This window comes from Pogona vitticeps, chromosome 1 (assembly GCF_051106095.1).
Source record: "Pogona vitticeps strain Pit_001003342236 chromosome 1, PviZW2.1, whole genome shotgun sequence".
NCBI classification, from domain to species: Eukaryota; Metazoa; Chordata; class Lepidosauria; order Squamata; family Agamidae; genus Pogona; species Pogona vitticeps.
Genome location: NC_135783.1, coordinates 316,964,327 through 316,991,683, shown reverse-complemented (window position 1 = coordinate 316,991,683; position 27,357 = coordinate 316,964,327). Strand labels below are relative to the sequence as shown.

General features: G+C 38.4%; 1 protein-coding gene and 1 pseudogene across 2 annotated transcripts in view; both read left to right on the top strand.

The window, feature by feature from the left end:
- Positions 1 to 27,357, top strand: part of SLC25A21 (solute carrier family 25 member 21) — a 359,073-nt gene that overhangs the window by 186,220 nt on the left and 145,496 nt on the right. The window contains exon 2 of the mRNA XM_020801990.3: positions 3,717 to 3,765. Within this exon, the coding sequence (XP_020657649.1) occupies positions 3,717 to 3,765 (49 nt within the window). The remainder of the gene's footprint in view (positions 1 to 3,716; positions 3,766 to 27,357) is intronic.
- On the top strand, positions 3,960 to 26,599 carry LOC144588922 (proteasome subunit beta type-2 pseudogene; annotated as a pseudogene). The gene has a single exon (XR_013544683.1). The product of XR_013544683.1 is annotated as a proteasome subunit beta type-2 pseudogene (transcript).

Below are 27,357 nucleotides of genomic sequence, written 5' to 3'. Positions count from 1 at the left end.
GAAAAGGATCACCATAAGTCAGAAGTGACTTAATGGCACATTATTATTATACTGGCTGCATACGGTATGGTATAGTTGTATTCAGATGCTAGTACAAGAAACAGAAACCAGCTTTTCTAGCCTGCAGCAAATGAAGTTTCCCATGTTCCATTCTCTCGTTCTGGAGCAATTCTTACAGAAGCAGGGATGTTGGCCTTCAGTCTCTTCTCTGTCTTCTGAATGTTACTGCTGCTTCTGTGGGACTTGTGTTGGCTGCAGTTGTTGTTACAACTACAACTACAACAGGCAGTTAATGGACAATCATACTTTTGCAGTGGCCATCCCCTTTTCATATCTGTGTATACATTCTTGATTATTATGGAGAGAGCGATGCCCTGGGAAACTGACTAACTATGCAAACCTACTGTGTAATTAAATGATGAGAACAAAGAAAAGATTTTCATTCTTTAGGAAACACAGAAAGTTAATAGAATTTTGAAGTTACCAAAACATATATCTTGCCAATAGAAGTGGACTCCATCTGATTCATTTGCTGGGAAAATGCCTGCATTAATTTTTGTTTTCTTACAGAGGCCAAAAAATTAAACTGAATGCTCCACCATGTTTTTATGAAATGTGATTTTCATGCCAAAAGCAGGATTTTGGAAATTCCAAATAGCCCCTTGAGGAAAATAAATATCGTCAAGCCTTGGGTAAGATGGGTGTCTGTTTTTAGAGCCATAGATGAGCCCAAGGCTTCAAGTCAGACAAACAAGAACTGAGGTCTAGAATCGGGAGCATAGTCACAGATAGCCTCATAGTTAGATGTTAAGTTAGTAGGCAATGCAAGAGAAAGAATCTACATTGCTAGTCAGTATGATGATGCTCATTCTTTGTGCTCACATTAAAGCACAAAGAATGCCTCAGCAATTATATAGTTGGCCATTCACCACACCCTACTGACTTCTCAAATCACTTTGTCTGGTCAAGCTGAGGAGCAGTACTTTCCTCTAGCTAAATTAGAGATATAGCTACAGGGTTTCAGAAAAATAAAATACCTTTGGATAAGGGGTTGCTGGACTCAGAGGAAAAATTGATTAAAGGTTTATATAATACTTTAATGGAGCAAAACCTGGAAGATGAAATTGTGAAGAACTGCATGGTAAAATGGGCTCAAAATATAGGTCATAATATAGAACTAAGTGTCTGGTCACAAATTTGGGAACGAAATATCAAAATGACTAAAAATCTATAAATCTGAAAGAAAATATATACAAAATATTTTACAGATGGTATGTGACACCAGAGAAATTAACAAAAATGTATTAAAATGTTTGATACACTAAATGATAGACTGGATAATAATAAATGGGAACCTCATATACCTGGATGAAATCTACACTGATTTAAATAGAATAGATTAGATTAATATTATGTTAGAGAGTATAAGACAAGAGGAAATGAATGGAACATATTGTAATAAATCACTCTGCTTGCAACGGATAGAAAAGTAGAAAAAAATACAATAAAAATATTAATTTAAAAAAAGAAATATAGCCTTCCAGCACAAGAATGATCATACCATTAGCTACCTTGGCCTGCAGGTTTCCACAGTGGTATAGGAAATATGGTGCTTGGTTCCCAAGAGCAGAAGAAGGGTCCTGCCTGTCTGTTTAGGCAGCGGACAACTAGATGTGCTCACTTCACAAATTGTGCAATCCCGTTGATCATTATAGCCCTCTCCATAGTTGTCCTCCAGAAATTCATGTTCATTCAAAGGCACATAGCTTCTGAAGGCAGGAAGTAGCACGTAGACTAGTAGGACTGATTCCTGACTTTGCTCCTCCTTTTTCAGTAGCTTACAAACTTTAGTAGTCTGTTACAATTTTTTCATACCCATTTGTAGCTCCAACACATTGCTGCTGCTGCTGCTTTAATATTATTGTTAAGGGATACTTTGCTCGTCACTCCATGTTCCCAGTAAATTAGGCTCACAACATGTTGTTGTCACAATGCCCCCACAGCAGTTTTGGCTCTGAGAAGACAGAAAGCCCTCTAAATGACTGTGGCCCTCTTGTCCAGGCAACCTCCAGATGTTCCTTGTTTTGCCAGGACAAGAATTTTACCCCAGTTCAGATGAAGCAATGCCTAATTAGAAGCACAGCTTGGAAAGGTTACTGTTTTGGATGCAGCTCCCAAGCTCCCTGCTAGCTGGGATATTTGGGGAATGTTTATCTTAAAAAGCAATTCTTCCAAGCACTGGAAAGAAGTTACCAGTTGCACGGAATATTGCTGAGATAGTGCCTCCAAAATACATAATTTGCCTGAAAATGTGTTGTGCATGTAGAGGAATACTGCATGTACAGTATGTGGAGACTCCTCTCCAGATGTCCATCTGGGCTGTATTAAGTGAGATACTGTATGATGTGTATTTGACTGGTAAATCTGATATATATGAAAAGCTAATGGACCCATTTACATGTAAAGCCAACACATTAATTAAGCAGTCAACAGCAGAAATTGCCTTATGAATATTTTCACACCCTTCTGCGAAAGGGGAAATAGCTGTGAAATGTCCTGCACTTCTCAGCCTCCTGCTGTTTGAAGAGCAGGAGATTGGTGTACCTCGGTAGCCCGTCTGTGAGGGCTAAAACCCCTCTTTCAGGAGATAGCAACTGTTCCCTCATCAGAAAGTCATTTGTGTTCAGCATGAGGGCAGAGGGATGTTGATAGCAAGCCCCTCTCAGCACATTTAGACTACACACATTTCATTAGTGACTGAATAGGGCTTTAGTTTGGGGGGTTGTTTTCTACATTTCACCCCTTCTGTCTTTCTATTTCAGCAGATCTCAGATAATTGTTCTGTTCCACCCTTATCTCTTGCCAATCACTGCAAAAAGCTTTAAATGCCAAGTGGTTTTGCAAGAACAATGGTAGCCACCTTTTTCATATGATCACTGGTGTGCTGCAGTGCTTGCTGGATATGTCCTACAGAACTAATGACTGTTTCAGCCACATCAATCCTTCACAATTTCAATATACCTTGAAGACTGATTCTAACTTTGAAACTAGTGAAACTGAAAAGGGTTGCTGTTCTAACAGTCACCTGAACAAGGATAGCTGAATCTGCATACTATTTTGTGTACATTTTTTCAAAATGCAGCCATTTTTGTAACTTTTTGAAAAAGTTTCAAGTTCGTACATTTTTTTCAAATGTACATTTTTTTCAAGTGTTTCTTTCTCCCTCACTGAATGAAATATTTTTGCCATTGTTGTCTCTGGTGTAGCTTCAGTTTATTCCTTTTTTGTGCATACTTTTTCAGATGTACACTTTTTGTATACATTTTTCGATATTTACAGTAAAATTAAGAAAACTACAGATTTCAAGTCTAACTGTGTTTTGATTCATGTTTCCATTCAGGAGGTGCATAGCTCTTGAATTTGTTCAATTTCAAACTGAAATGCAAACTGAACAAATTTCTCAGCCATTGTTATATTCATACCAGACATGTCTTGGCTCAGCATTATACAGTACAGTACAGCATCTTTTGAGGAGAACTCCATTTTTGTTACAAAACTCTTTTATCTCTCATAAAGAAGACCTTTAGAAAATGTACATTTCTTTTTAGTGTACTTGTTCTCTTTCCTGAACATGCTCTGGATTGGAATATTTGATACTTCAATAACGGGAGAGATCAAATGTATTTACCAGGCTTCTCTTCTCTATCATCTTACAGGTCTTGTAGAAATTTGCCTGATGCACCCCCTCGATGTGGTGAAAACCAGGTAAGGTTCTGCTTGAACAAGTTTTATTGACACTGGAAGGCATCCAAATTGGAAGCTGTCAGAACTCAAAATGCTAGAACTTGTCCAAGTAAGATAACTTCTCCCTTTAATGGCATTTATATTTACTTACTGTTTTTCATAGCGTTTGACAGGCAGAATTTGAATAGCATGATGCATTTCTGCTTGGAGGTCATCTGGAGGTGCTAAATACTTCTTTATAAAATGTGCTCTTCATATGACAGTATGAGATCCTATTCTAATAAAAAGGGTGAGGAGGAAGGGAGCACAGCATGGTTAGATTTTCTTTCCATCCATATTTATCATCTGAAGTAATGTTTTGACTTGAAAGGAGACATGTCATATTGCCTTAGAAATAAAATAATATTGATGGTAAATGTGACCCAACACAGCCAGTTTTGTTTTTCGAAGTCAGTGAAAATGAGAGTTCTTTAAACTTATATTTGCAAATGCCAGTTGGGTGGTTCCATACTAGCTACCTTTCAGGCCTGTACAGGGTCATTTTGGAGAGGAGGGGAGCAGGCCTGGATTAAATATTAAGCAAAACAAACATGTTCTTAGGGCATCAACAAGGAAAGGAGGCACCACAGAGGTTTTTCTTTCTTGCTGGATTATCCATGGACGATGGTGTAGATGGTGCACCCTCCTAAACAAACCACATCCATCCCTCACCCTCAGATCTCTCTCCCCCTCCCTCATGAAGGAGCATGAAGAAAATCACCTCTATACCTAAAGTAATAGAGTTCTGTTGTTGTTGTTTAGTCATTACGTCATGTCCGACTCTTCGTGACCCCATGGACCAGAGCACGCCAGGCCTTCCTGTCTTCCACTGCCTCCCAGAGTTGGTTCAAATTCATGCTGGTAGCTTCAGTGACACTGTCCAACCATCTCGTCCTCTGTCGTCCCCTTCTCCTCTTGCCTTCACACTTTCCCAACATCAGGGTCTTTTCCAGGGAGTCTTCTCTTCTCATGAGATGGCCGGAGTATTGGAGTCTCAGCTTCAGGATCTGTCCTTCCAGTGAGCACTCAGGGTTGATTTCCTTCAAAATGGATAGGTTTGTTGTCCTTGCAGTGCAGGGGACTCTCAAGAGTCTCCTCCAGCCCCACAATTCAAAAGCATCAATTCTTCGGTGGTCAGTCTTCTTTATGGTCCAGCTCTCACTTCCATACATCGCTACTGGAAAAACCATAGCTCTGACTATGCAGACCTTTGTCAGCAAGGTGATGTCTCTGCTTTTTAAGATGCTGTCGAGGTTTGTCATCGCTTTACTCCCAAGAAGCAGGAATCTTTTAATTTCATGTGTGCTGTCACCATCTGCAGTGATCATGGAACCCAAGAAAGTAAAATCTGTCACTGCCTCCATATCTTCCCCCTCTATTTGACAGGAGGTGATGGGACCAGTGGCCATGATCTTAGTTTTTTTGATGTTGAGCTTCAGACCAATTTTTCGCTCTCCTCTTTCACCCTCATTACGAGGTTCTTTAATTCCTCCTCACTTTCTGCCATCAGAGTGGTATCATCTGCATATTGGAGGTTGTTGATATTTCTTCTGGCTATCTTAATTCCAGTTTGGGATTCATCCAGTCCTGCCTTTCCCATGATATATTATGCATATAAGTTAAATAAGCATGGAGACAATATACAGCCTTGTCGTAATTGAGTATGTGCCAGTAAGCACTAAAAAGTATAAAGACTCACCTAAGGAAAAAACACATGTTTTGAGTGAAATGATCAAACATCATCGTCATCACTTGGTTTCTTCTTCTTCTTCTTCTTCTTCTTCTTCTTCTTCTTCTTCTTCTTCTTCTTCTTCTTCTTCTTCTTAACGTTTGTATTTTGGGAAGTTGAGTGGGGATAAGTTTAAAAAGAACAGCTTTTCTTTTACATCCAAAAGGATTCTGCACTTCATGTGCCAGCCAATGAAATAACAGCCACCATTAAAAATGCCTCAAAATGGGTTTTAAGTTCTTGTTTAAGTTTTTCAATTTACAGATTCTGGCAGAAATTGTCTACATTAATCAAAGTGTGTATGGGCTTTGATTAATGATTTTATTACATACTTTTTCAGAAAAACAACAGCCCACTGAAATAGTGTTAAAATTTACACTGCTAACTTAGAAATGGAAAATTAAAGTTTCTACTAAAAATTTAGATTTCTACTGATTTTTCAGGATTCTTTTTCAGTCACACTGATATTCTGGTCTTATCAAAGCTAAACAAATTAAAGTCCCATTGTTTTCAGATAAAGAATCAAATATGCCCTTAATGCCCAAATTAAATTTATGAAGGACTGCCTTATTTACTTATGCCACATGGGTTAGGAATGTCTGTCTGTCTGTCTGTCTATTACTGTATTCATGGGATCAGTACCTCATGATCCTGGACTAGGTCCATTCTGTGACCTCAAGGTAAGACACCTCACTTGCTTGAGTTAGGGGCCACCCTATTCATGACAGATCCCTATTCAGGCATCAGGAGCAAGAAGGTGACTTGTACTCCCTCCATTTTCATGGAGAGTAACAGTTTTAAGAGGAAGGCCTTTGCTGCAGGAGAAGCCTCTCCACATAACCAGGGACCCTACATTTTAATGGTCCCCAATCATGTGGAGAAATTTCACACATAACAGAGGTTTCCTTCAAAGTGTCTGTCTCCATGACAACAGAAGGGATGGAGCTAGCACTTTTTCTCTCTTCACATATTTAAATCACTCCTTTCCCCAAAGCCTTAATAGGACTTCTGTTATCTAATTATCCAAGTCCTCCAGCCAGTTCTCACAAATTTATTTCTTCTTTATCCATTTGATTCATGTCTCATCGTCCTGTCCCCCCCACACACCGTTACTGTGCTCAGGACAGCTTGTAAAGGATTGTGTGGATCAAGAAAGCTAATCCCTTCTGCTCACCTGTCTTAATGCAGTGGTTCTTAACCTTTGTTACTCGGATGCTTTTGAACTGCAACTCCCAGAAACCCCAGTCAGGACAGCTGGTGGTGAAGGCTTCTGGGAGTTGCGGTCCAAAACTCCTGAGTAACCCAAGGTTAAGAACCAGTGTCTTAATGCCCTGCAATCTTCAACGAATTGTTTCCCTCATCAGGTTCACTTCTCACATCAGAGCTAAGGTGAGAAAAAACAAAATGTTTCAGGCAATTAATGGGATGGACAAGTCAAAGGAGAAGTTAGCTACTCTCACTGACATGTTCCTTTCAATGTAAAGACATATCCCAATGTTCATTTGGAGAAATAAATGCCCAACCCACTTCCATCTCACCAGGTTGGGTTCTAATTTTGGCTACTCAGTGCCTCACTTTTACATTTTGACAAATGAGACTTTGGCAGGCATCCTGTTGTGCCACTCCACCCGTGCAATGGGAATGATATCGTAGTCAATGGCATATTGGGATGCCATTAAGAATCTCTTTTTTATTTTAGGATTCATGCCATTTTTTTTACAACTTGTGCACAACCTGGAATTAAGGAAGTCTGCTGCTTACAATAATGACATCCCCACTGTGCAGACGGAGCTGTGCAACAGAATACTGGCCTTTAGTTCTGATGCTAAACGTCCAAAATATGTATAGAGTATGCATAGAATGTCTAATTCTGTGGTTTCCTTTGTAATGCCTCCAATAACACACAGCAGCAATCAGCAGCTAAAAGATACTAACAAATAGTCTAATGAGGAATGGACCAGGAAAAATAAATGTAATAATAAATACATTTGTAAATATTTATATGGATGTACATTGTACTTTCTCTTTCTTCTGCATTGTATTTCTATTTACAATTATGTGGACAGTCCAGATTTCCTAGTATTACATTTCCTGAAAATGAAAGCTCAGTGTTGCTGAACAAGCAGGAGGCTTACATTTGCCCTCAGTTGGGCTTCTTTTAAACTGGCCCAAAGCCATATTGGCAAATTCAATCAGTGAGTAAATGATTGTTCTGGCAGTAATTTAAATAAGAAGCAAACAAACAAATGAATAGATTATTTCTGTTTACTTTTTAGAAATTTGCTGAACACATTCCAGTTCTAAATCTTTCTAAATGCCTGACAATTATCTCATGCACATTTATTTTGAAATAACATGTTGAGATAGGATCCATCTTCACAAATACTGTTTTCACCCACTAAAACCGAGCCTTTTCTGGTAAGTTCTGGAGTGATAACATAACCAACTTGCTGTCCTGCAAGGACTTGGGCGAAACGAAGTTGGGATAGAGATGCAACATTTTCCTCTTCAGAATGCCAAGACATTCCCTGGGGCTTTTACTAGAGTTCACATGTAGAGTTTAGCTTATTTTGGTGCCCAAAAGGCACAAGCTGCCCCAAGGAGCACAAGTGCAGTTGTATCAGTCCTAAAATTAGGATGATTGCAGCTTGATTTTTTATTTTTAAAAACCAACAAAATAACCCTCTTCGTGGCTTGTTTGTTTGCAGATGGGCAAAATAAGGGGTGTGTGGGATGTCTGCTGCTTTTTATAAAACATACTTTCCCTTTCACACCTGGAAAAAGATTTGAGGATCGCTAAGCATGAAGAAAGGAGGAGGGAGGAAGCAGAAATACGGGGTGGGGGTGGGGGTGGAGAAAGGGCTGCCCATTGCACATCCCTGGCGGAAACTAGCCTGGCAAGATAAGTGATTTCTGAGTGGTCATGACTCAGCAAGGACATAATGTGAATTTGTTGTCTGTTTAGCTTGGATCTAGGATAAACATATTTTGGATTGAAAGGTAACTTAAGAATGAGGGCGAGCAGAGAGACACAGTAATGAAGTAACCCTGGCCTGCATGGAGAACACCACCTTGTTACATTTCAACCACATCACATTAGGTGTCGGCAAACATTCCAAATTGCTGGGAGGGTTTGAACAGTTAGGTTTCACAGCTTGCTACTGCCTATTAACTAAAACAACACTCTAGTTCAAAAATCTCTTGGACTGGATGAAAAACAAGCACCACTCAATGTGTTCTGTAGCAGGAGCCCATTTCAAGTGAAAGATTAATCTCACATTTCTCCACTGGCTGTGCTTGTCCAGTTCATTCCTGTGTCCTAATTTTCTGACATTTTGGTCTTATTAGGGCATCATGTGTTTCTGATCTCTTTCCAGCTGTTGATTAGTAAGAATGTTTTCCTTATATATCATTAATTTCTCTTTGATTCTTGTGCATTTTCAAGTCATTCCTGCTAAAATTTATTTTATACCTAGTCTTTAAAAATACTCTAGTTAAAGATGATTATTGCTATCTGAGATCCCCTTGTTTCTCATTTGCTAACAATGTCTTCCTTTGTTGGTCTAGTTAAATATGGTTTATTGTAGATAATGAGTCTAATTCATAATTCCTGTGCCAAACTGAAGACTTTTTATTCTTATTAGCATTTTTAGGTGTCCTTATAGTTCACGATGAGAGTTTTTAGCTCAGTGCCTGCTCTTAACACTTAGAACATGGTGCTTAACAGTGCAATCCTATACAAGCTTACTCGAGAGTAAATCTCAATTCATTACTTGATTTAAGTAAATGTGTAGGATTTCAGGCAAAGTTTGACAGTTTTCTTACAAATCATTTGTTTTAGATTTTGTATAGGAGACACTTCCCATAATTTGAGTGTGAATATGTTTGAAAGGTCTTTATGTTTACTCCCACTTAAGATCTGTTAGAAATTAATATGGGTGTATCAAGTAATGGCTAAAACAATGTATCCTGTTGCACTTTAAAGACTGGTTGGTTTTCTTTGGCATAAACATTCATGGACCATTGCCCACTTCATCTGATGCACTGTGATCTACAGTCCACAGAAATGTATGCCAAACAAAACTTGATAGTCTTTAAGCAGCCAGAAAGCTCTTTTAGTTTTTGCTGCAAAAGAATACATACTAGAATGGGTGTCTTGATAAATTTCTTCACTACCTCTACATCCTTCTGTCCTGCCTGAAACCCGTTTTGTAGAGGTTCCCAGCTTTCCAGATCTGGTTTTGGTGCTACAGGAGTTGCCATCAGAGAGAAAGATCACTGCATTTCTCCTTCAACTGATGGAAGCATTTTCATTGGTGGAACCGTCTCATGGAATTGCAACCATTGTTTCCTATTATATATGTTGAAATATTTAATTTGCTTTGGAAACCCTGCTGAATAAAACATTTATTATACTCTAACACTACCATGTTAACAATTTCCAGTAAATACTGTTGCCATTTATCATATTCTAACATGAATAACATTGTTATCTATCATGTCTGATGAAGTGGAGTTGTCCATGAAAGCTCACATTAAACAATCAAAAAACAGAAAAGTTAGTCTTTAAAGTGCCACCACATGTTTTTTTTTACTCTTTATTCTTATTTGTTTTCACCTATAATGGTTGAACAGACTAACATGGCTACTGCTTCTACAAGTATTGTTATGTAACATAATTTATATTGTTTTGGAAAACAAGCTCTAGAAGCTCTGTTCTTCAACACAAACATTTGCACCTGAACAAATACACCTTTGATGTACTAGCATATTAATTCTTGGTTGTGTTTCTGTTACTGGCAAATCTTATTTAATCCTTCTACATCAGCATGATTCCCACAACATACCACTGGTGATTTTCAAGAGTCTGAAAGTTTGTTTCTGCCATCCACATTTAAAATTATGTCTTTTAAAAAGCACATGGTGGTGTAGTTTATTTGCTTGTCTTCATATCTCTGGTGAGATAACTTGGGAATCTGCCTGAAAAATGGGGAAAACTTTTTTGCAGTTGATGAACTAGAGTTCTATAGTTACCAGAATGTGGCAGTTACAGACCTCATTGTGGAAATTGCAGAGTCGTTGCTCTCCCCTCCCCCAATTTTTTTTAAAAATACTGATTTGTGGTACTAGAGTAAACTGTATGTTCTGTTTCATCCAGTATATGAGCAATGTGCTGAACTCTTTCATAGGGAAAATACTGGGATTCCAAGATGTATTACTCTCCCTCCACCTATCCCAAACCCAAGTTCTCCACTGAAAATTAATCTACAGAAAACGCAAAGGACAATCACAGGAGGTGTTCTCTAGAATGGGTTTTGGCTATATTTCCATTCAGAAAATTGACCCCACCTCTCTCAATAATACTTTATTTCAATTATAATACTTATACTCTAGGTTTTTGATGAATGGGGAGAATCAATTTACTTCCACAGAAGAATATAAAATTACCATGGGTTTGTAATGACAATGAGATTCTCCATTGTGCATATAGGATGAGACGCTGCTGCTATATTCTTATATCTAATCAGAAAAAATCAGCATGTGCAAGAAGAAAGGAGTACAAGTAAAGGACACTGAAATTATTACAGGTGGCCTATCAGGGAGAGCTTGCTTCCTAATAGTCAGCATTACCTACAAATGCTTTAAAGTCTGCCATGAGCTAGGCAGGCAAATTAACCTTTACTTGTGTGGATGTTTAATCTTAAAAAAAAAAAACTTCAAGGTGCCTAGAGAGAAAAATCACATGGGGGGAGGGAACATGACAGTTTCCCACTGTCCACAACATCACCCCCACCAGAATATCACTCATAATCATCCTTTTAGAGAACAAATTAAACGATTAGACAGGTAGATGTCCATTCGAATTATTCCAACTTGAAAAAAACCTGGAAGCCCACAGCAACAGAGGGGAAAAATGTATGTCAGAAGCCGAAGTGATTCAGATTGGCCTTTATGTAGTGTCAACTGTTTTTTTAAAAAGAGTAAATTCATCCATTTTACACCTGCAGAAAACAAATAAAATACGTTCTGAATAATGTTCGAAATCTGTTCCGTTTCCAGAACGCCAAGGAACACTTTAAACAGCCCCCTGGCTTTACAATAAAAGAAGAGCTGAGGATTGACAGAGTGGAAGTCAAAGGAAGGGGGAGGTCACATGAAATGGAGGGGCCAGTGTGGACACTGACTCTGGAACAATCCACAGTCTCTGTGTGATCTCCTAATCCGAGCAGAAGCGTGAAATAGGCTGTGAATCAAAGCCAAATTGCCTTGATTTGGCTTGCTAGTGTGGTCACACCTTCCATTCAGGGGTTAATGACCATCATCATTTCATGATTAGCTTTAGAGTGCAGCTCAAGAGATAGGACAGAAGGAGACAAACTGGCAAAAAGGAAAAAGCCAAAACTGAAAAGATCCTTCCACATTACCCTTTTAAAAAGGACTTGGTGAACTCCCAAGTTGAAATAGCTTACCATGGGAAACAAGGGTTCTGTTTCATTTGGACTAGCTACAACAATCTCCCAGCCCAACACTCTCATCCTACCTCAATTCACTTCCTTCCTGCTTGTCTTTGTCCTCCAGGGCTGACTTTGCTTTGATTTGCTCAATCCCTAGCATTGAATTCCTCTTCTCTTGTTCTTCTGAATGATCCTTCCAACACCTCAAACTGAAAGGGACTTAGTGAGGCAGCTGAGCAAAATAAGGCAAACGTGTGATTTGTCCCCCATCTTTCTCCTGCTTTCAGACCAACCAACCCTTTTACACCAGGCAGATTAACAGGCAGATGTCCCATTGAAAAGTATTACAGGTAAAAAAAATGACTTCATGCTAGCTTCTTGCAGCCATTACAGTTGAAAGAGTAACTTAATGCTAGATTCTTACTGCAAAATGCAACTTCTTAAAAATGAGTTACTACCAGGCTCTGGATATGAGTCAATGTAAGGCAACTTTCTGTATTTAGAATGTCTGGCTGCAGAGCCAAGGATTGGGAATTCAGTTCCCAACTGCGCTTCCTTGACAGAGGCTGGACTTGGTGATCCATAGGTTCCCTTCCAGCTCTGCAGTTCTAAGATGATGATGGTAGTACTAGCAGTGGATGAGATTGGGGTGTTGGCAACTTCTAGACTGTATAATACCATCAAGCCTAATGATATTGTTGTTTCCCAGTATCCTTCTGTCTACAACAGAGAGAGTACTGTTTGCAAACTCAAGAAAGCACTTCAGAACAGTATGCTTTTCAATAAACACTTTGAGTGGAAAAAATGAAAGATATACTTTACTTCCTGTAAGTATGCATTTTTTGGCAAAGAAATAAGGTGTCTCCATGAATAAACTCTTGAAAGTACAGATTTGTTGATATGATTTGTACCTGACCTTTCTCATGGAAGATATGATTTGTACCTGACCTTATTTTCATGTGAATGTATCATCTCATCTCAGATTTGGTAGACAGAGTGCCTGATGGACAATACCAAAATAAGATTGTATATGTTCTCTGCAGCCAAAGATGGAGAAGCTCTATACAGTCAGCAAAAACAAGACCTGGAGCTGATTGTGGCTCTGATCATCAGCTTCTTATAGTAAAACTCAAGCTTAAACTGAAGAAAGTAGGAAAAACACTGGGCTAGTCAGGTGTAATCTAAACCAAATCCCTTATGAATACACAGTGGAAGTGAAGAACAGATTTAAGGAACTAGATTTGGTGGACAGAGTGCCTGAAGAACTATGGATGGAGGCTTGTGACATTCTACAGGAGGCAGCAACAAAAACCATCCCAAAGAAAAGGAAATGCAAGAAAGCAAAGTGCTGTCCAACGAGGCTTTACAAATAGCAGAGAAGAGAAGGGAAACAGAATGCAAGGGAGATAGGGAAAGTTACAGAAAATGGAATGCAGAGTTCCAAAGTATAGCAAGGAGAGTCAAGAGGGCCTTCTTAAATGAACAGTGCAAAGATATAGAGGAAAATAACAGAAAGGGAAAAACCAGAGATCTGTTCAAGAAAATTGGATATATGAAAGGAACATTTTGTGCAAAGATGGACATGATAAAGGACAAAAATGGCAGGTACCTCACAGAATCAGAAGACATCAAGAAGATGTGGCAAGAATACACAGAGGAATTATACCAGAAATATCTGGATGTCGCAGACAACCCAAATAGTGTGGATGCTGACCTTGAGCCAGACATCCTGGAGAGTGAAGTCAAGTGGGCCTCAGAAAGCATGTCTAACAACAAGGCCAGTGGAGGTGATGACATTCCAGTCAAATAATTTAAAATCTTAAAAAATGAAGCTGTAAAGGTGCTACAATCAATATACCAGCAAGTTTGGAAAACTCAGCAGTGGCCACAGGACTGGAAAATATCAGTCTACATCCCAATCCCAAAGAAGGGCAGTGCCAAAGAATGCTCCAACTACATTTCATACGCTTGGCAAGTTATTCCCAAAATCCTATAAGGCAGGCTTCAGCAGTATGTGGACCGAGTAGTACAAGCTGAATTTTGAAGCAGCAGAGGAACTAGAGACCAAATTGCTAACATGCTGGATTATGGAGAAAGCCAGAGAGTTCCAGAGAAACATCTACTTCTGTTTCATTGATTATGCAAAAGCCTTTGACTGTGTCAACCACGACAAACTATGGCAAGTTCTTAAAGAAATGGGAATGCTTGACCACCTTATCTATCTCTTGAGAAATCTATATGTGTGACAGGAAGGAACAGTTAGAACTGGATATGAAACAACTGATTGGTTCAACATTGGGAAAGGAGTACGACACTGCTGTATATTGTCTCCCTGCTTATTTAACTTATATGCAGAATACATCATGCAAAAGGCTGGACTGGAGGAATCCCAAGCCGGAATCAAGATAGCCGGAAGAAATATCAATAACTTCAGATATGCAGATGAAACCACTCTCATGGCAGAAAGTGAGGAGGAATTAAAGAACCTCGTAATGAGGGTGAAGGAGGAGAGAACAAAAAATGGTCTGAAGCTCAACATCAAAAAAACTAAGATCATGACCCCTGGCCCCATCACCTCCTGGCAAATAGAAGGGGAAGATGTGGAGGCAGTGACAGATTTTACTTTCTTGGGCACCATGATCATTGCAGATAGTGACAGCAGCCACGAAATTAAAAGACGGCTGCTTCTTGGGAGGAAAGCGATGACAAATCTCGACAGCATCTTAAAAAGCAGAGACATCACCTTGCCAACATAGTCAAAGCTATGTTTTTTTCCTGTAGTGATGTATGGAAGTGAGAGCTGGACTATAAAGAAGGCTGACCACCAAAGAATTGATGCTTTTGAATTGTGGTGCTGGAGGAGACTAATCACATCAGTTATAAAACAGAGCAAGTGTAGGTAATAATGTGTCACAGTTGATGTAGAATACAATCCCAGACACTCACTCTCAACTAAACATCGTAAAAGTGAGCGAACCACAGTACTTGGCTCACTTAAAATTAAAATATGCTCCTTCCACAGTTTTTCAATTAAATGTCCATTTTACTATTTCAAGTAGTTGTTTATAATTTCGTATATTAACTTTTCAGCCTTTCTGAAATAATACTTCCTTATACTCTTTGGTTCTAAAATGATGGTGATGTTTTTGTAGTTTAAGATATTTCATTCTTTCAGCCTCTCTCTCTCTCTTTCAAAGCCCGGTGTAATAGGAAATCATAAAACATATTTGGAAAGGGAAGTGTTAGTGGAAAATACAGTGTATTATACTTACAAGAAAAATACATGGTTTTGTTTTGTTTTAGTTTTTTGTTTTAAATGGGAATGTGGTAGGGAACTGAGCAGATGCAAAAGAATCACGGCAGCCTAACTAAAATGGAACAGGTGGTCCTTTTATTGTTGTTAGGTATACATTTTTAAAAGAAATATTTAAAAGGAAGATCAAGCAGCTGGGAGAGGTTAAATAGAATGAAGTTGGAGACATCCATGGTGCACCCAAGAGAACATTTCAATAGAATGAATTGGGTGAGCTATTAACAGATGTTAATAATTTGTTGGTGATATAAAGTGTTAAGTCACAGCTGGGATAGGCTGTGGTCATGCTTAGTTCCTTACCCATGGACAGAAATTCAGAGTTAGACCACTGCCATACCTGATTTCTAACCGGCAATGGAACATGCCTGAATTAAATAACCTAGGAACCACTTTGTTCTAAAGATAATACAGAACTCCCTATATTTAACTCCCTACCCTACTCCATGAATCTAAACTAATGCAAGATAATATACAGGTATATTTAACATATCCGTGGAGATGAGAAATAGCTTACTCTGTGTGTGTGTATGTGTGTGTGTTTTCACTGGCAATTAGAAATTGCTCATACAAAAGAAGACAGCCGCAGATGCTTGAAGTGCTGTGTAACTGTAGCATTGCCAATAATTCTCATAAAAAGTAGGCTATGATGCTGTATTTAAATGAGGCCCTAAAAATAACTGCATTAAGCTAATGGTTGCCAAATCAATTCTGTAAATAAATAACAAGTCAGATAATATCTTGCTTTATGAGCTTTCTGAGTGTTTGCGCTAGCAGATGTGACGCTGTGTATTCTAGGCCTAGAGGGGCTTTTGAGAAACAAGAATCTGCTCAGTGAGCAGCTTACGAATAAAAAAAAATACCATCTTTAGTGTGTTCTTGGCAAGAGAGAGTTCCATTTTTATTATTCATTTCTCAAGAGAAGACACAAATGTTTCCAACGAAGTACTAACAATGTTTTTTATCTCTTTATAATTATAAAAGGCTGCTTGGTGAAAGAACGGCAATACAAGTTATGCTTTATAGACAGTGCTGTGTGATTCCTCAACTATTTTAATTGCCATATTTAATATGCCTCATGTCCATAGATGTCATATTAACATTGTATAGGAATAAAGTTAATCAGAGATCCACCATCAGTGTCTCATGATGGTTGCAAAATCCTAGACATCGAGCATAGAAAAATTACTTCTGGATTATAGTGCCTAGACTTCCCAGTCAGCAAGTCCAGGTTGCAATCCAAAAAGAATCATTTCTCCATGCACAGCTTTTTTTTTTTCAAAAAGGAAGGGGCTAATTTGGAGAAGGTTTATATCAAGTCTTTAATTATCTTTCTCCTCTTCCTTCTCCATTGGCTGTTATGTTTGGGGATTATGAGAGTTGTAGTTCCCAAAACAAGATCTGTTCCATTAATGTGACTAGGCCTGAGCCATGGAAATCTGGCCTTGTGTGCACAGATCTAGGGCTGCTGGTGAAGGCAGCAATGGAAGTAAGACGTCTGGGATGTTAGTAGATCTGGGCATTTATTTTGACATAACCAGTGGCACAGCTATGATCAGAAAGAGTAAGATCCTGGAAAACTATGCAGGGGGTGGATAAAATGGATAGAGGGAAGCTCTTTTCCCTCTCATGCAATACCAGAACCAGGGGACATCCATTCCAATTGAGTGTTGGGAGAGTGAGAACAGAGAAAAGAAAATATTTCTTTACCCAGTGTGTTGTTAATCTGTGGAACTCCTTGCCACAGAATGTGGTGGTGGCATCTGGCCTAGATGCCTTTCAAAGGGGATTAGACCAAATCCTGGAGGAAAAGTCCATTGCAGGTTACAAGCCACGATGTAACAATCCCCTGACCATTATAGCCATTAGACATGTTGGTGGGGATATTCTGGGAATTGTAAATCAGGGAAATTTTATTTCCAGGCACTGATAAATAGAGAAAGGTGAAGGAAACTCTTTGATGTGCTCTGCTAGCCAGTGGATATTTGCAATATAATCTTAAGTGTATCTTCCTTTTTAAAATCTAGCTTGAACGTCATGCACTTCTCGCTCCATGTAAAGTAAAAGCCTTTGTTGAGACACTTTGCTTGCATGAGAAATTAGAGCAATGGTTCCATAGTTACTGCATTCCTTGGTATCTCCTTTCTTGGGAATTTTAATGTATATTGAGTGCTACTAGTCTATGGGCCATTGTTTTGTTTTCCAGCTTTGTTGGAATACTCTTTTTAGGATTTTGACAGATTCAGTTGCTGTGGCTTTAAATAGTTACATTTGTATCCCATCTACCCCAGTGATTTATTTCTTCTCAGTACTTTCAGAGCAGCTTTCACTTCACTTTCTAGAACTACAGGTTTTTTATCATAGGAATACTCTTCCAAGGAGTATATCATACTTTTATTTTATTTTAAATTGGAGAATGGTGAAGAAACAGGGCTTTGCTTAACGTTTGCCCATTTTGCATTTTAGGCTGAAAATAATATTTTTTTGTTAGATATCTCCTAACACCCCCTCCCCTGAAATCATACAAATAAATTTTATTGCTGCCAAGTGCTATTCTTTCTGTCCTTTTCTCCTGTGTTTACATCTATTTCTGGCATTTTCATTTTCCTGGGAACAGTCTCATGGGTATTCCTTGCAAATGATGGATCATATAGTTTTGCAACAAGATGGCAGTACTAAGGGCAAACTAAGCCAACTAAGAGAAAGAGACTGTACTTCCCAAATAAGCATCTGAATGTATTAACTCTGAATGTATCAACACTTCTAGTCCCACCTCTGCTATTTTTTAGAAAAATATCCCAAAGAAGCAGGGACATTTTTATAATTTCCTAGAACCACCATACACAAGACGTTTCCTCCATTGCCTCTGCCTCTGTAATATATCAGTGTCTTCCTTTAATTTATGTTACGGTTTGAGGTATGCAAGAGCAAAGTTATATCATACTTGATTGTTTCAAGCTTCTCTCCATCATCCACACCCCCTCACCAGAACAGCTTTGTCTGCTTTTGTTACTTCCCATCACGGCAAACTTCATGATATTAAGAGACTGTGTATTTCCTTTATTGATTGATTTATGTTCATCCACTATTCATGTTGAGTGCTCACTGCGGATATGTTAAAAGTAATTTCTGTTACAGACAACCCATTTCCTAATTCTTTCCCTGCATGGAACAGACTGCACAGCATTATGCTCTGGGTGTGAATTTAATTGCAATGCTATTGTGTAATGTTTATAAATATACTGTAAAACAATATTGTATTGACGTTTTAATATGCTGTCACTTTTGGATACTGCATGAAGTGTGAACAGAGCGCAGGCTCTTTAGGCAGGTGGGTCTAATTGCTAGTTTGTTTCTTAGAAATTGCCGTCATGTAATGTTTGGTGAAACATGCATAGATCTCGGGAAGGTGTTTGGATGCTGAAACATGCTAACCAGGTTTTCTTTGCCTTCTGGTAAAAACAAATTGGACTGTGTAATTGATTTTTTTTTTGTAAGTAATGCTTTTATGTTTGCTTTGACTTTAGGCTCCATCTTTTTCTTGTTAGATTTTGTCCCTTAGGAGTGTTTGCACCACGGGCATCTTGGAAAAGCAAGCTTAGTATAAATTCATTTATCTCATCAAATAGCTGTGTTTCTATTACTTTCAGATTTTAGCAGGCCCTGTTACTGCAAAAAATAATGGTGGAAAGGGCGAAATGAAGTTTTATTTAAATTCTCTCACTCTCCATCTCATTTTCAAGTTTTTTTTCCTGGGAACAATTCACACAGTCTTGGTTTTTTGTTTTCAAGCCTGGTGCTAGAAAGGGATAATTTTTTGAGGAAATCTTTGATAGTGTTAAACTTTATTTTTATTGAACTATTGACTGAAAAGCAATACAAATAAGAGCATGTTCTGCTGAAATAATAAATATGATCATTTCATGTCTTCTGTATAAATGCATTTAGATTTGCAAAATCTTTCCTTTTGTTGGACAACATGTATAGTATAACAGAATACAAACTGGGAACATTTCTGGTTTATTGTATAAAAATAGATAAGAAATATATTTTTCCTTCCTAAAAGCATGCAGATCATTAAGTTACCCATTTCCTATTTTAAAAAATCATGAAAAAATAAATTACACAGTTTATAGTCTTAAAATTTAGTGTTTCTGGTTAGTAATTAGTAATCGGTAATTATTGATTACTAATTGCAGTAATGTTATGCATTAGTAATACACAAGCTACAGACATTTGCTTGAAGCCGATGCCACTGAGTTCAGTGAGACTACTTCCAGATAAGTTTGCATGTGACAGTATTTGAATTATTACATTAAAATGAGGGGAGTGACCTTGTTAGTTAAGCACTAATAAAGATAGAACTATGTTGGTTTCACATTTGCTCTCGTTTCCTTTCCTTTTCTAGAATTAATTAAAAGAAGTTTGATTATGATTTCCCTGTGGATTTCCAGATTCAGAGACAGCATGCTGAATTTATTGGGGAGCTAATCAACTAATCAACCATCTAATCAACTTTTGTTTCTCACCAGCAGTACAATACTATTGACTGAATCTTAGTTTCTTGGACTTCAGATCTCAGAACTCCTAATCATTGATTATGTTGCCTCGTTTTTTTAGAAAATGAAATGTGCAAACATCTGTGGATCAAAGTTTTGGTTCTAAACCATGCATACAGAGTCTGGGGCTCCTCAGATGTTGTTAGATGCCGGTTCTTTGCTTGTATGGACTGTGATCAAGGGGGGTAGCAGTTTAATTGAACATCACATGAAGGACCACACGTTCTCTGCCTATGTTCTTATCATAAGTAATAGGGCTTCCAAGCCCTAGTGAAATATCTCCATTTCACTAAGTGAAATGTTGTGTTCAAGGTTTTATACCTGTTTTTGGTATCAGGTGGTTTATCATGCTCAGAAAAGATTGAAAAAAAAAATCCTGGAACAAATTATGCCGTCTCCAGAATTTGTTTCCAGGCATGAAACAGGTTTGCTTGTGTACGTCTCATTTTAGGGTTGCTCACACCTGCTGAGGGGACAAAAAGCCCCCCCAAAAAACCCCCAGATTGACCTTGGCTCATGCAGATCCTGGGTGGTTTAGACAAGAAATAACAGTCTCTGGAACAGAAGGAACATTCTGTTCCTTCTTGGAACAGAGATTGACTTACTAGGCTTAAGATACTTTCTACCTTTCAGTACTGGATTCCATATGATAAATCCTAGGTAAACAAACTTTGTATGTTGTTCATTTAAAAAAAACCCAAAACAAACATAATTATGCTTTGCTAGAAGCCTTAGGTAAGAGCTGATATGGTGAGATACAGTAAAGAGGCTAAGATGGGGTGCTGCCGCCTACAAAGCTAATTAAGTTGTCTTCCCAATTTTCTAAGGCTAGAATAATAACACCAATGATGTCACTTGTAATAATATTGGTGTCTTCTCTGAAGTTTGAGTTCAGGCCATCTCATGAAGTTGGGTGGCTTCTTTATTTATTTATTTGAAGTTTTTTTTTCCATTGCCTTTTATTCCATTAGGGCTCCTAACAGAATTTGCAGTAAAAGTTGAAAGTATGCAAAGCAAAATAAAAACATACAAATCGAAACCATTCTCCTTTAAAAATGGAGAAAACAAATGAGAATAAGAAGTGAAGCAAAAAAACAAAAACAAATTGGAGACCAAAGTCCCTGAAGAACAGTAGTTTTAGCTGTTTCTTGGAAGCTGAATGGAGATGGAGCCATGCTGACTTTCCTATAGGTGGGGTGCTGCTACTGAGAAAGCCCTGTGTCACATATCCACAAACAAAATCTCTTGAAATGATGGGACACATAACAGGGCCTCTCTTGAGGACCTCGCATTCTGGGCAGGTATGTATAGGAAGTGATCTTTCAAATATCAGGCCTCCAAGCAGTCTTAAAGACAATATCAAATTATAGAAATAATGGACTTCAACCATTGAACCACTAAATAATGTTACAACATTCTTAAGCAAGCCTATAAAGAAAACTTTTATCCGAACTGTCCAAATGATCAGAATGCCATCATTCGCCAAAACATGCTTATTTCACTTGTTCAGAATTGCTTTGCATAGACAGAACTGGGCATAAATTTATGTATGTATGTATGTATGTATGTATGTATGTATGTATGTATGTATGTATGTATGTATGTATGTATGTATGTATGTATTTATTTATTTATTTATTTATTTATTTATTTATTTATTTATTTATTTATTTATTTATAGACCACTTGACTTAGTGCTGAGCACTACTCTAATAGTTTACATCAAAGAATAATCAACCCACATAAACCAAAATATATGTTCACAACTAAACATACATTTCATTAAACCCAAATAGTGGTGGCAAAAGGAAACACAGACATCCATTAACTTAAATGAGTCTTTAAATGGTTCTCAAAAGAGAACACTCTTTAACATCTCAAAGGACAGGACAGAAGAGGCCTGACATACTTCTGGTGAGAGCCGATTCCATAGATATGGGGCCACAGCAGAGAAGACACGATTTCTTTTTCTTTTTCTTTTCTCTTCTTTGCCTCCCTCTGCATGGCCACCCACAGAAGCAAGGCCTATGAGGAATGAGTGGAATGGGCAGATGTTCTAAGGGAAAGATGCTCCAACAGATAATGTGTTATAAACATATTTGGTATCGGAAGAAAGACTTTGGAAAGCAGCTAGTGAAAGAAAATACAGCATCACTTAAATGAAGAAATAAGCAATAAATGTGAAAGTCTAGTCAGTTTTGAGATGACAACCCTCAGAGAGCATAAAGTACTCAGAGATGGTCTACCAGGGCCTCCTTCTGGTGGTGCTCTGGGATTGTGGAGGTTTTCCCAAGGCAGAGCAGGTGGCAGGGCATGTCACTCCGTCAGCAACATGAGCTCCGAGTGATCTTGGCTGGCCCCGCTCCCAAGAGGCACAACCCTTTGTTCTGCAGTTGCAGCCCACTGAGCTATACCAGTCCTTTAAACCTGCATGTTCGAGAGATGTCTCTTTTAAAAACCACTTTTGGCTTTTGGAGAAAAAGTGTCATGGGAATAAAGACCATTTCTTGACGCTTCTTCCTTGAGTTCTAGGATTCAGATGACCAGTGTCTGCTAAAAAAGGCTATTATAGTGGTGCCACACTTGACAATGATAATCCGTTCCACTGAAATCGCTGTTTAGAAAATCATTGTCTAGCGAAAAGCATTTCCCCATTGGAATGCATTGAAACCTGTTTAATGTGTTCCAGTGGGGAAGAATCATCGTTGTCTAGCGAAGATCAGACATAGGAAAGCCGCTTTGCGAATCTCCGATCAGCTGTTTAAATCGCTGTCTTGCGAAGCTTAGGTCCCGAAAACACCTGTTTTGTGAGCGCGGAGGGAGCTGTTAAAATCGTTGTCTAGTGAAAATTGTTTTGCGAAGCAGGGACCAAACATTGTCCAGCGAAATTCCCCCATAGTAATCACTGTTTTGTGAATCGCTATAGTGATAGTAAAAAGCCAATGTCTAGCGAAAAAACTGTAATGCGGGGTAACTGTCTAGTGAGGCACCACTGTATATTGAAAAACATAAGGACCAAAGAAGGCATAACTTTTCAGCCCAAATTCTGAAGTGGCATTGCAGTTTTTCATTAACCTAGCAAACCTATTTACATGGTTCACAGCCTGGTCTCAGCTCACTTGGAGGTAACAAAGGGTGTCGGGGACAAGAGTACAGCAGGGGGTTTGCTTCTCTAGGGCTGCCATCTGACTTTCATCAGGTCCACTGTTTTAACTCCTGCCTCATTAGGCAAAATAAAATGGAGATTACGGTGTGTAGAAGGATCAGATTACCTGGAGCTGGCTTTGCCTCCTGACACTTGCCATTGACTCTGTATTTGGACAAGACTTTGCTCCCTGTGTTTTCCATTCGCCATGGCAGCAGGCTTTAAATTATGTTGAAGACAAGATCATTTGTAATGTATCCCCTTTGATGCTTCAGAGGTTAGGCGTGGAGAGAGCATTGTAATAAGGGAAGACACTCCAGTCCCAATGGTAGTTTACCTACTGGGGAGATGTCATTGTCTGGCAAGGATTTAATACTGATAGGAGCAATATTTCATTTCAACTGAAGGCTGCCTGTTCACTTTCAAAGACGGTTGTAATTTTTTTTTTTTTGTTAAAGGTTAGACTAAGTAAATTTATTACTGACTCAATACTAAACATAACAGCACTGTTTTAGAGGATGCTTTTGTGAACTAGACCTTTGAGCCTCTTCATATTTGGCTCATTTTCTGTGGTGGTGCCATTGTAAAACTTGGCTGTGTTAAGGACAAGTGTCACATAACGCAGGTCATGAGCCATGTAGATTAAGGTTAACCATTTTAATGGCATGGTTGCAGAATCAGAAGGAGAAAACTACAATGATAGAAGTTTCTGTGCCACACATTCACGAGGTCATTGCCATGGTTAATGGACAGCATCAAGAAGCTCTTAGAGAAAACAAGACTTCTTTCAGAAAATTGAAATCTCACCCAAATGGAAAGGCAAATAAATAAATAAATAAATAAATAAATAAATAAATAAATAAATAAATAAATAAATAAATAAATAAATAAATTGTACCCACTGGTATGCAAAAGAAAGGCAGGCAGATAGAAAGGCATGAGAGAGCTCATTTTGTGTTTCTTCTTCATTTGTGGGTTGCCTGAAAGAAAGCCTCTAAAATACAATTGATTCGTGTTGAGAAAAAAGAGGGGAACATGACCGTCAAAGTGCCTGACAGATCTTTTTCATCCAGTACTGGTCATTAGAGCTTTCAGCAGCCATCTGGGTGGAGCAGGAATTTTGAATCTGTAGAACAGCCTGGAAACCACTGTGGTGCGCGCTGATCTTTTTGCTTGCCCTTCATGGTCCTTTTCCTGTTGAATTGATATTTTCTAAATTGTTATTTGCTTCATTTATTCTGTCAAAGCTGTATATGCGGGGAAGAGACAGTTAAAACTGTTTTGTTTGCTTCGGGAGGGGGGTGAACTGAGCCAGTGGGGTGGACTTTATGACTGGACCAGTGTCACTGGATTGTATGAGTAGTGGTTGTTGTTAGCTGGGCACAGCGTGGCATTTCTCTCTTCTTGGAAATGATTGCTTTCTGTATTCCAGGCAGCCAACAAGTACCTGCCTGGCTAGCTGCATCCTTGCCTTTTTTTTTTCTGTTGTGGTGCCAAAGTCTAGAGGAGCAATATTTCATTTCAACTTATTTATTTATTTATTTATTTCATTTATACCCCGCCTATCTAGTCAATTGTGACCACTCTAGGCAGCTTATAACATACACTTAAAAAATAAACATATTGAAATGAGATTCATAGCATTGTTTATTCCTTTATAATTGTTGGTACTTTTTTGGTTTTTTTCTCTATTGAGTTTTCTTTCTCATCTGTACTGCTGTCTGCTTTTGCAGTATATTGATTATCTGCTGCCTTGCCTCTGCTTTTTTGAATAGTTTTTTTAAGGAGTTGTTTAGGTGTTTTGGAGAGCCAGAAACATAAATGAGAAAATGTGAAACAAATGATCCCAAAGAGGCTTTCTATTTTGTATAAAAGAAAATGAAAAATATACTAGGGATCTGAAATGAAAGAAAGATGAAAATATTTTCCATGCGTATCCTTACTCCCCTACCCCAGTGTCCTGGACATAAGTCATCTAGGTGTGTATTATAGTGGTCAGATGGCTGGACTGAGATTTGAGAAATCCAGGTTCAACTCTGCACCAAACCATAAAAGGTTAGCTTGGGTCAATTATAGTTTCAAACACACCTACCTCATAAGGTTGTTAATAAACTGAGGATGATGGGGAGGGGGTTCTCCTTGAACTCACTGGAGGCTAAGTAACAGATAGATAGATAGATAGATAGATAGATAGATAGATAGATAGATAGATAGATAGATAGATAGATAGATAGATAGATAGATAGATAGATAGATAGATAGATAGATAGATAGATAGATAGATAGATAGATAGATAGATAGATAGATAGATAGATAGATAGATAGATAGATAGATAGATAGATAGATAGATAGATAATGAAAACCTTTATGCTTTTTTAGAGCATCATAGAAAATTATGATCAATCCCAGTCAAGCAGACTGACTTGACTCAAAAAACTTCGCAGGTTTAGCGTCCAAGTAAGAATTTTATACCATTTGTAATTTTGAAGGTGATAGGATGTGTTTTCCTTGTCGAAAGCTTGATCTTTTATTGTTTTATTAAAGTTTTTACTTAGAAGCTAAACCTGTGAAGTCTTTTGAGCCAATTCAGTCAGTTTGACTGGGATTGGTCATCTTTTTCTGGATAGATAAATAGTTTTTAAGACAATCCCTTTTATTTAAATATTTTTAATCGAAAGCAGTAACTAGCTGGGGAGATGATTTGGACACTGAATGAAAAGAAAATTTAAAAGTACTAAAGAAAGATATTAGATGCTGTTCCCTCAGCAGCACCAGCCAAGCTCACCTTCACCTTCTTCTAAGCTGCTGTCCAGGTGGCATGGAGTATCTCATTGGCATCCAAGGGCCCGATTTTGTGCTGGTGGCCACCGACATTGTCACCGCCTCCAGCATTGTCCACATGAAGCGCAGTGGTGACAAGATGTTCAAGATGAGTGAGAAGATCCTGCTCCTTTGTGGGGGAGAGGCTTGTGACATGGTCAAGTTTGCAGAATACATCCAGAAAAATTTCCAGCTCTACAAGATAAGGAATGGATATGAATTGTCTCCAACTGCAGCTGCCAACTTCACCCATCAAAATCTGGCTGATTATTTACAAAGCAGGACTCCTTATCACATGAACCTCCTCCTGGCAGGCTATGATGAGCACGATGGCCCTGTCCTTTATTACATGGATCACCTTGCTTCCTTGGCTAAGGCATCCTTCACAGCTCATAGTTATAGAGCATTCCCAACCCTCAGCATCCTGGATCACTACTACAAACCAGGTATCTCTGAGAAGAAGCACTGGACATTCTCAAGAAATGTCTAGAGGATCTTCAGAAATGCTTCATCCTGAATTTGCCTTCTTTCAACACCCAGTTCACAGACAAAGATGATATCCATGAAGTAACAAACATATCCCTCCTCAAGTCAGTGGCCTGAATGTCCATGCTTTCCTCTTTCCGTGTGGACTTTGCTTTTTTGTACTTCCTTGACATTTGAAGCCTGTGTGTTGTATTCAGGAGATACAATAAAAGTCTGAATTATATATAAAAAATAAAGGATATGGGAGTTGCAGAGAACCAGAATGAATTATTTATGCCTGCCTTTACTGTAAAATGTGTAGGACAAAAGACTCTCGTACCTGAATTCACATTTTTAGGAAGGCAATCAGAGGAATGGAAGCAAATAGAAATGATGTGAAATGACAAGTTCAGTCTTACTAACCAGCAGAAAACTGAATCCATGGGTCCAATAAATAGCCATTCAAAACTTCTTAAAGAACTCAAATGTGGAATGGTTTTTGTGGGTTTTTCGGGCTCTTTGGCCGTATTCTGATGGTTGTTCTTCCTAATGTTTAACCAGTCTCTGTGGCCAGCATCTTCAGAGGACAGCACTCTGACCAGAGCACAGAGTGCTGTCCTCTGAAGATGCCGGCCACAGAGACTGGCAAAACGTTAGGAAGAACAACCTTCAGAACATGGCCAAAGAGCCTGAAAAACCCGCAAAAACCATTAGATCCCGGCCGTGAAAGCCTTCGCGAATATATCAAATGTGGAATGGTTGATTATCTGACAGATATATGTCCCTAAGATTTATTCAGTGCTGGAGGATTCAGGAATGGCAAATATAATGCCAATGGAATATCAAGATGGATGAGAGGCCAGGAAATGACAAACCAATTCTCTTAAATTTATTTTGCAATAGTTGGTGGGAAATATTCTATCTTTCTCTCATTCCTTCCTATGAGAAGTTGGATGTCATTATGGCTGTTCTGATTTTGGATGCAGCATGTATCTAAGCAGTCTCCATAATTTTTTCAGCCAATAGTTTATTTTCCTTCTTTCACTTCTTTCCCATTTATTTTAGTTTGAATGGTCATCAGTATTTCCA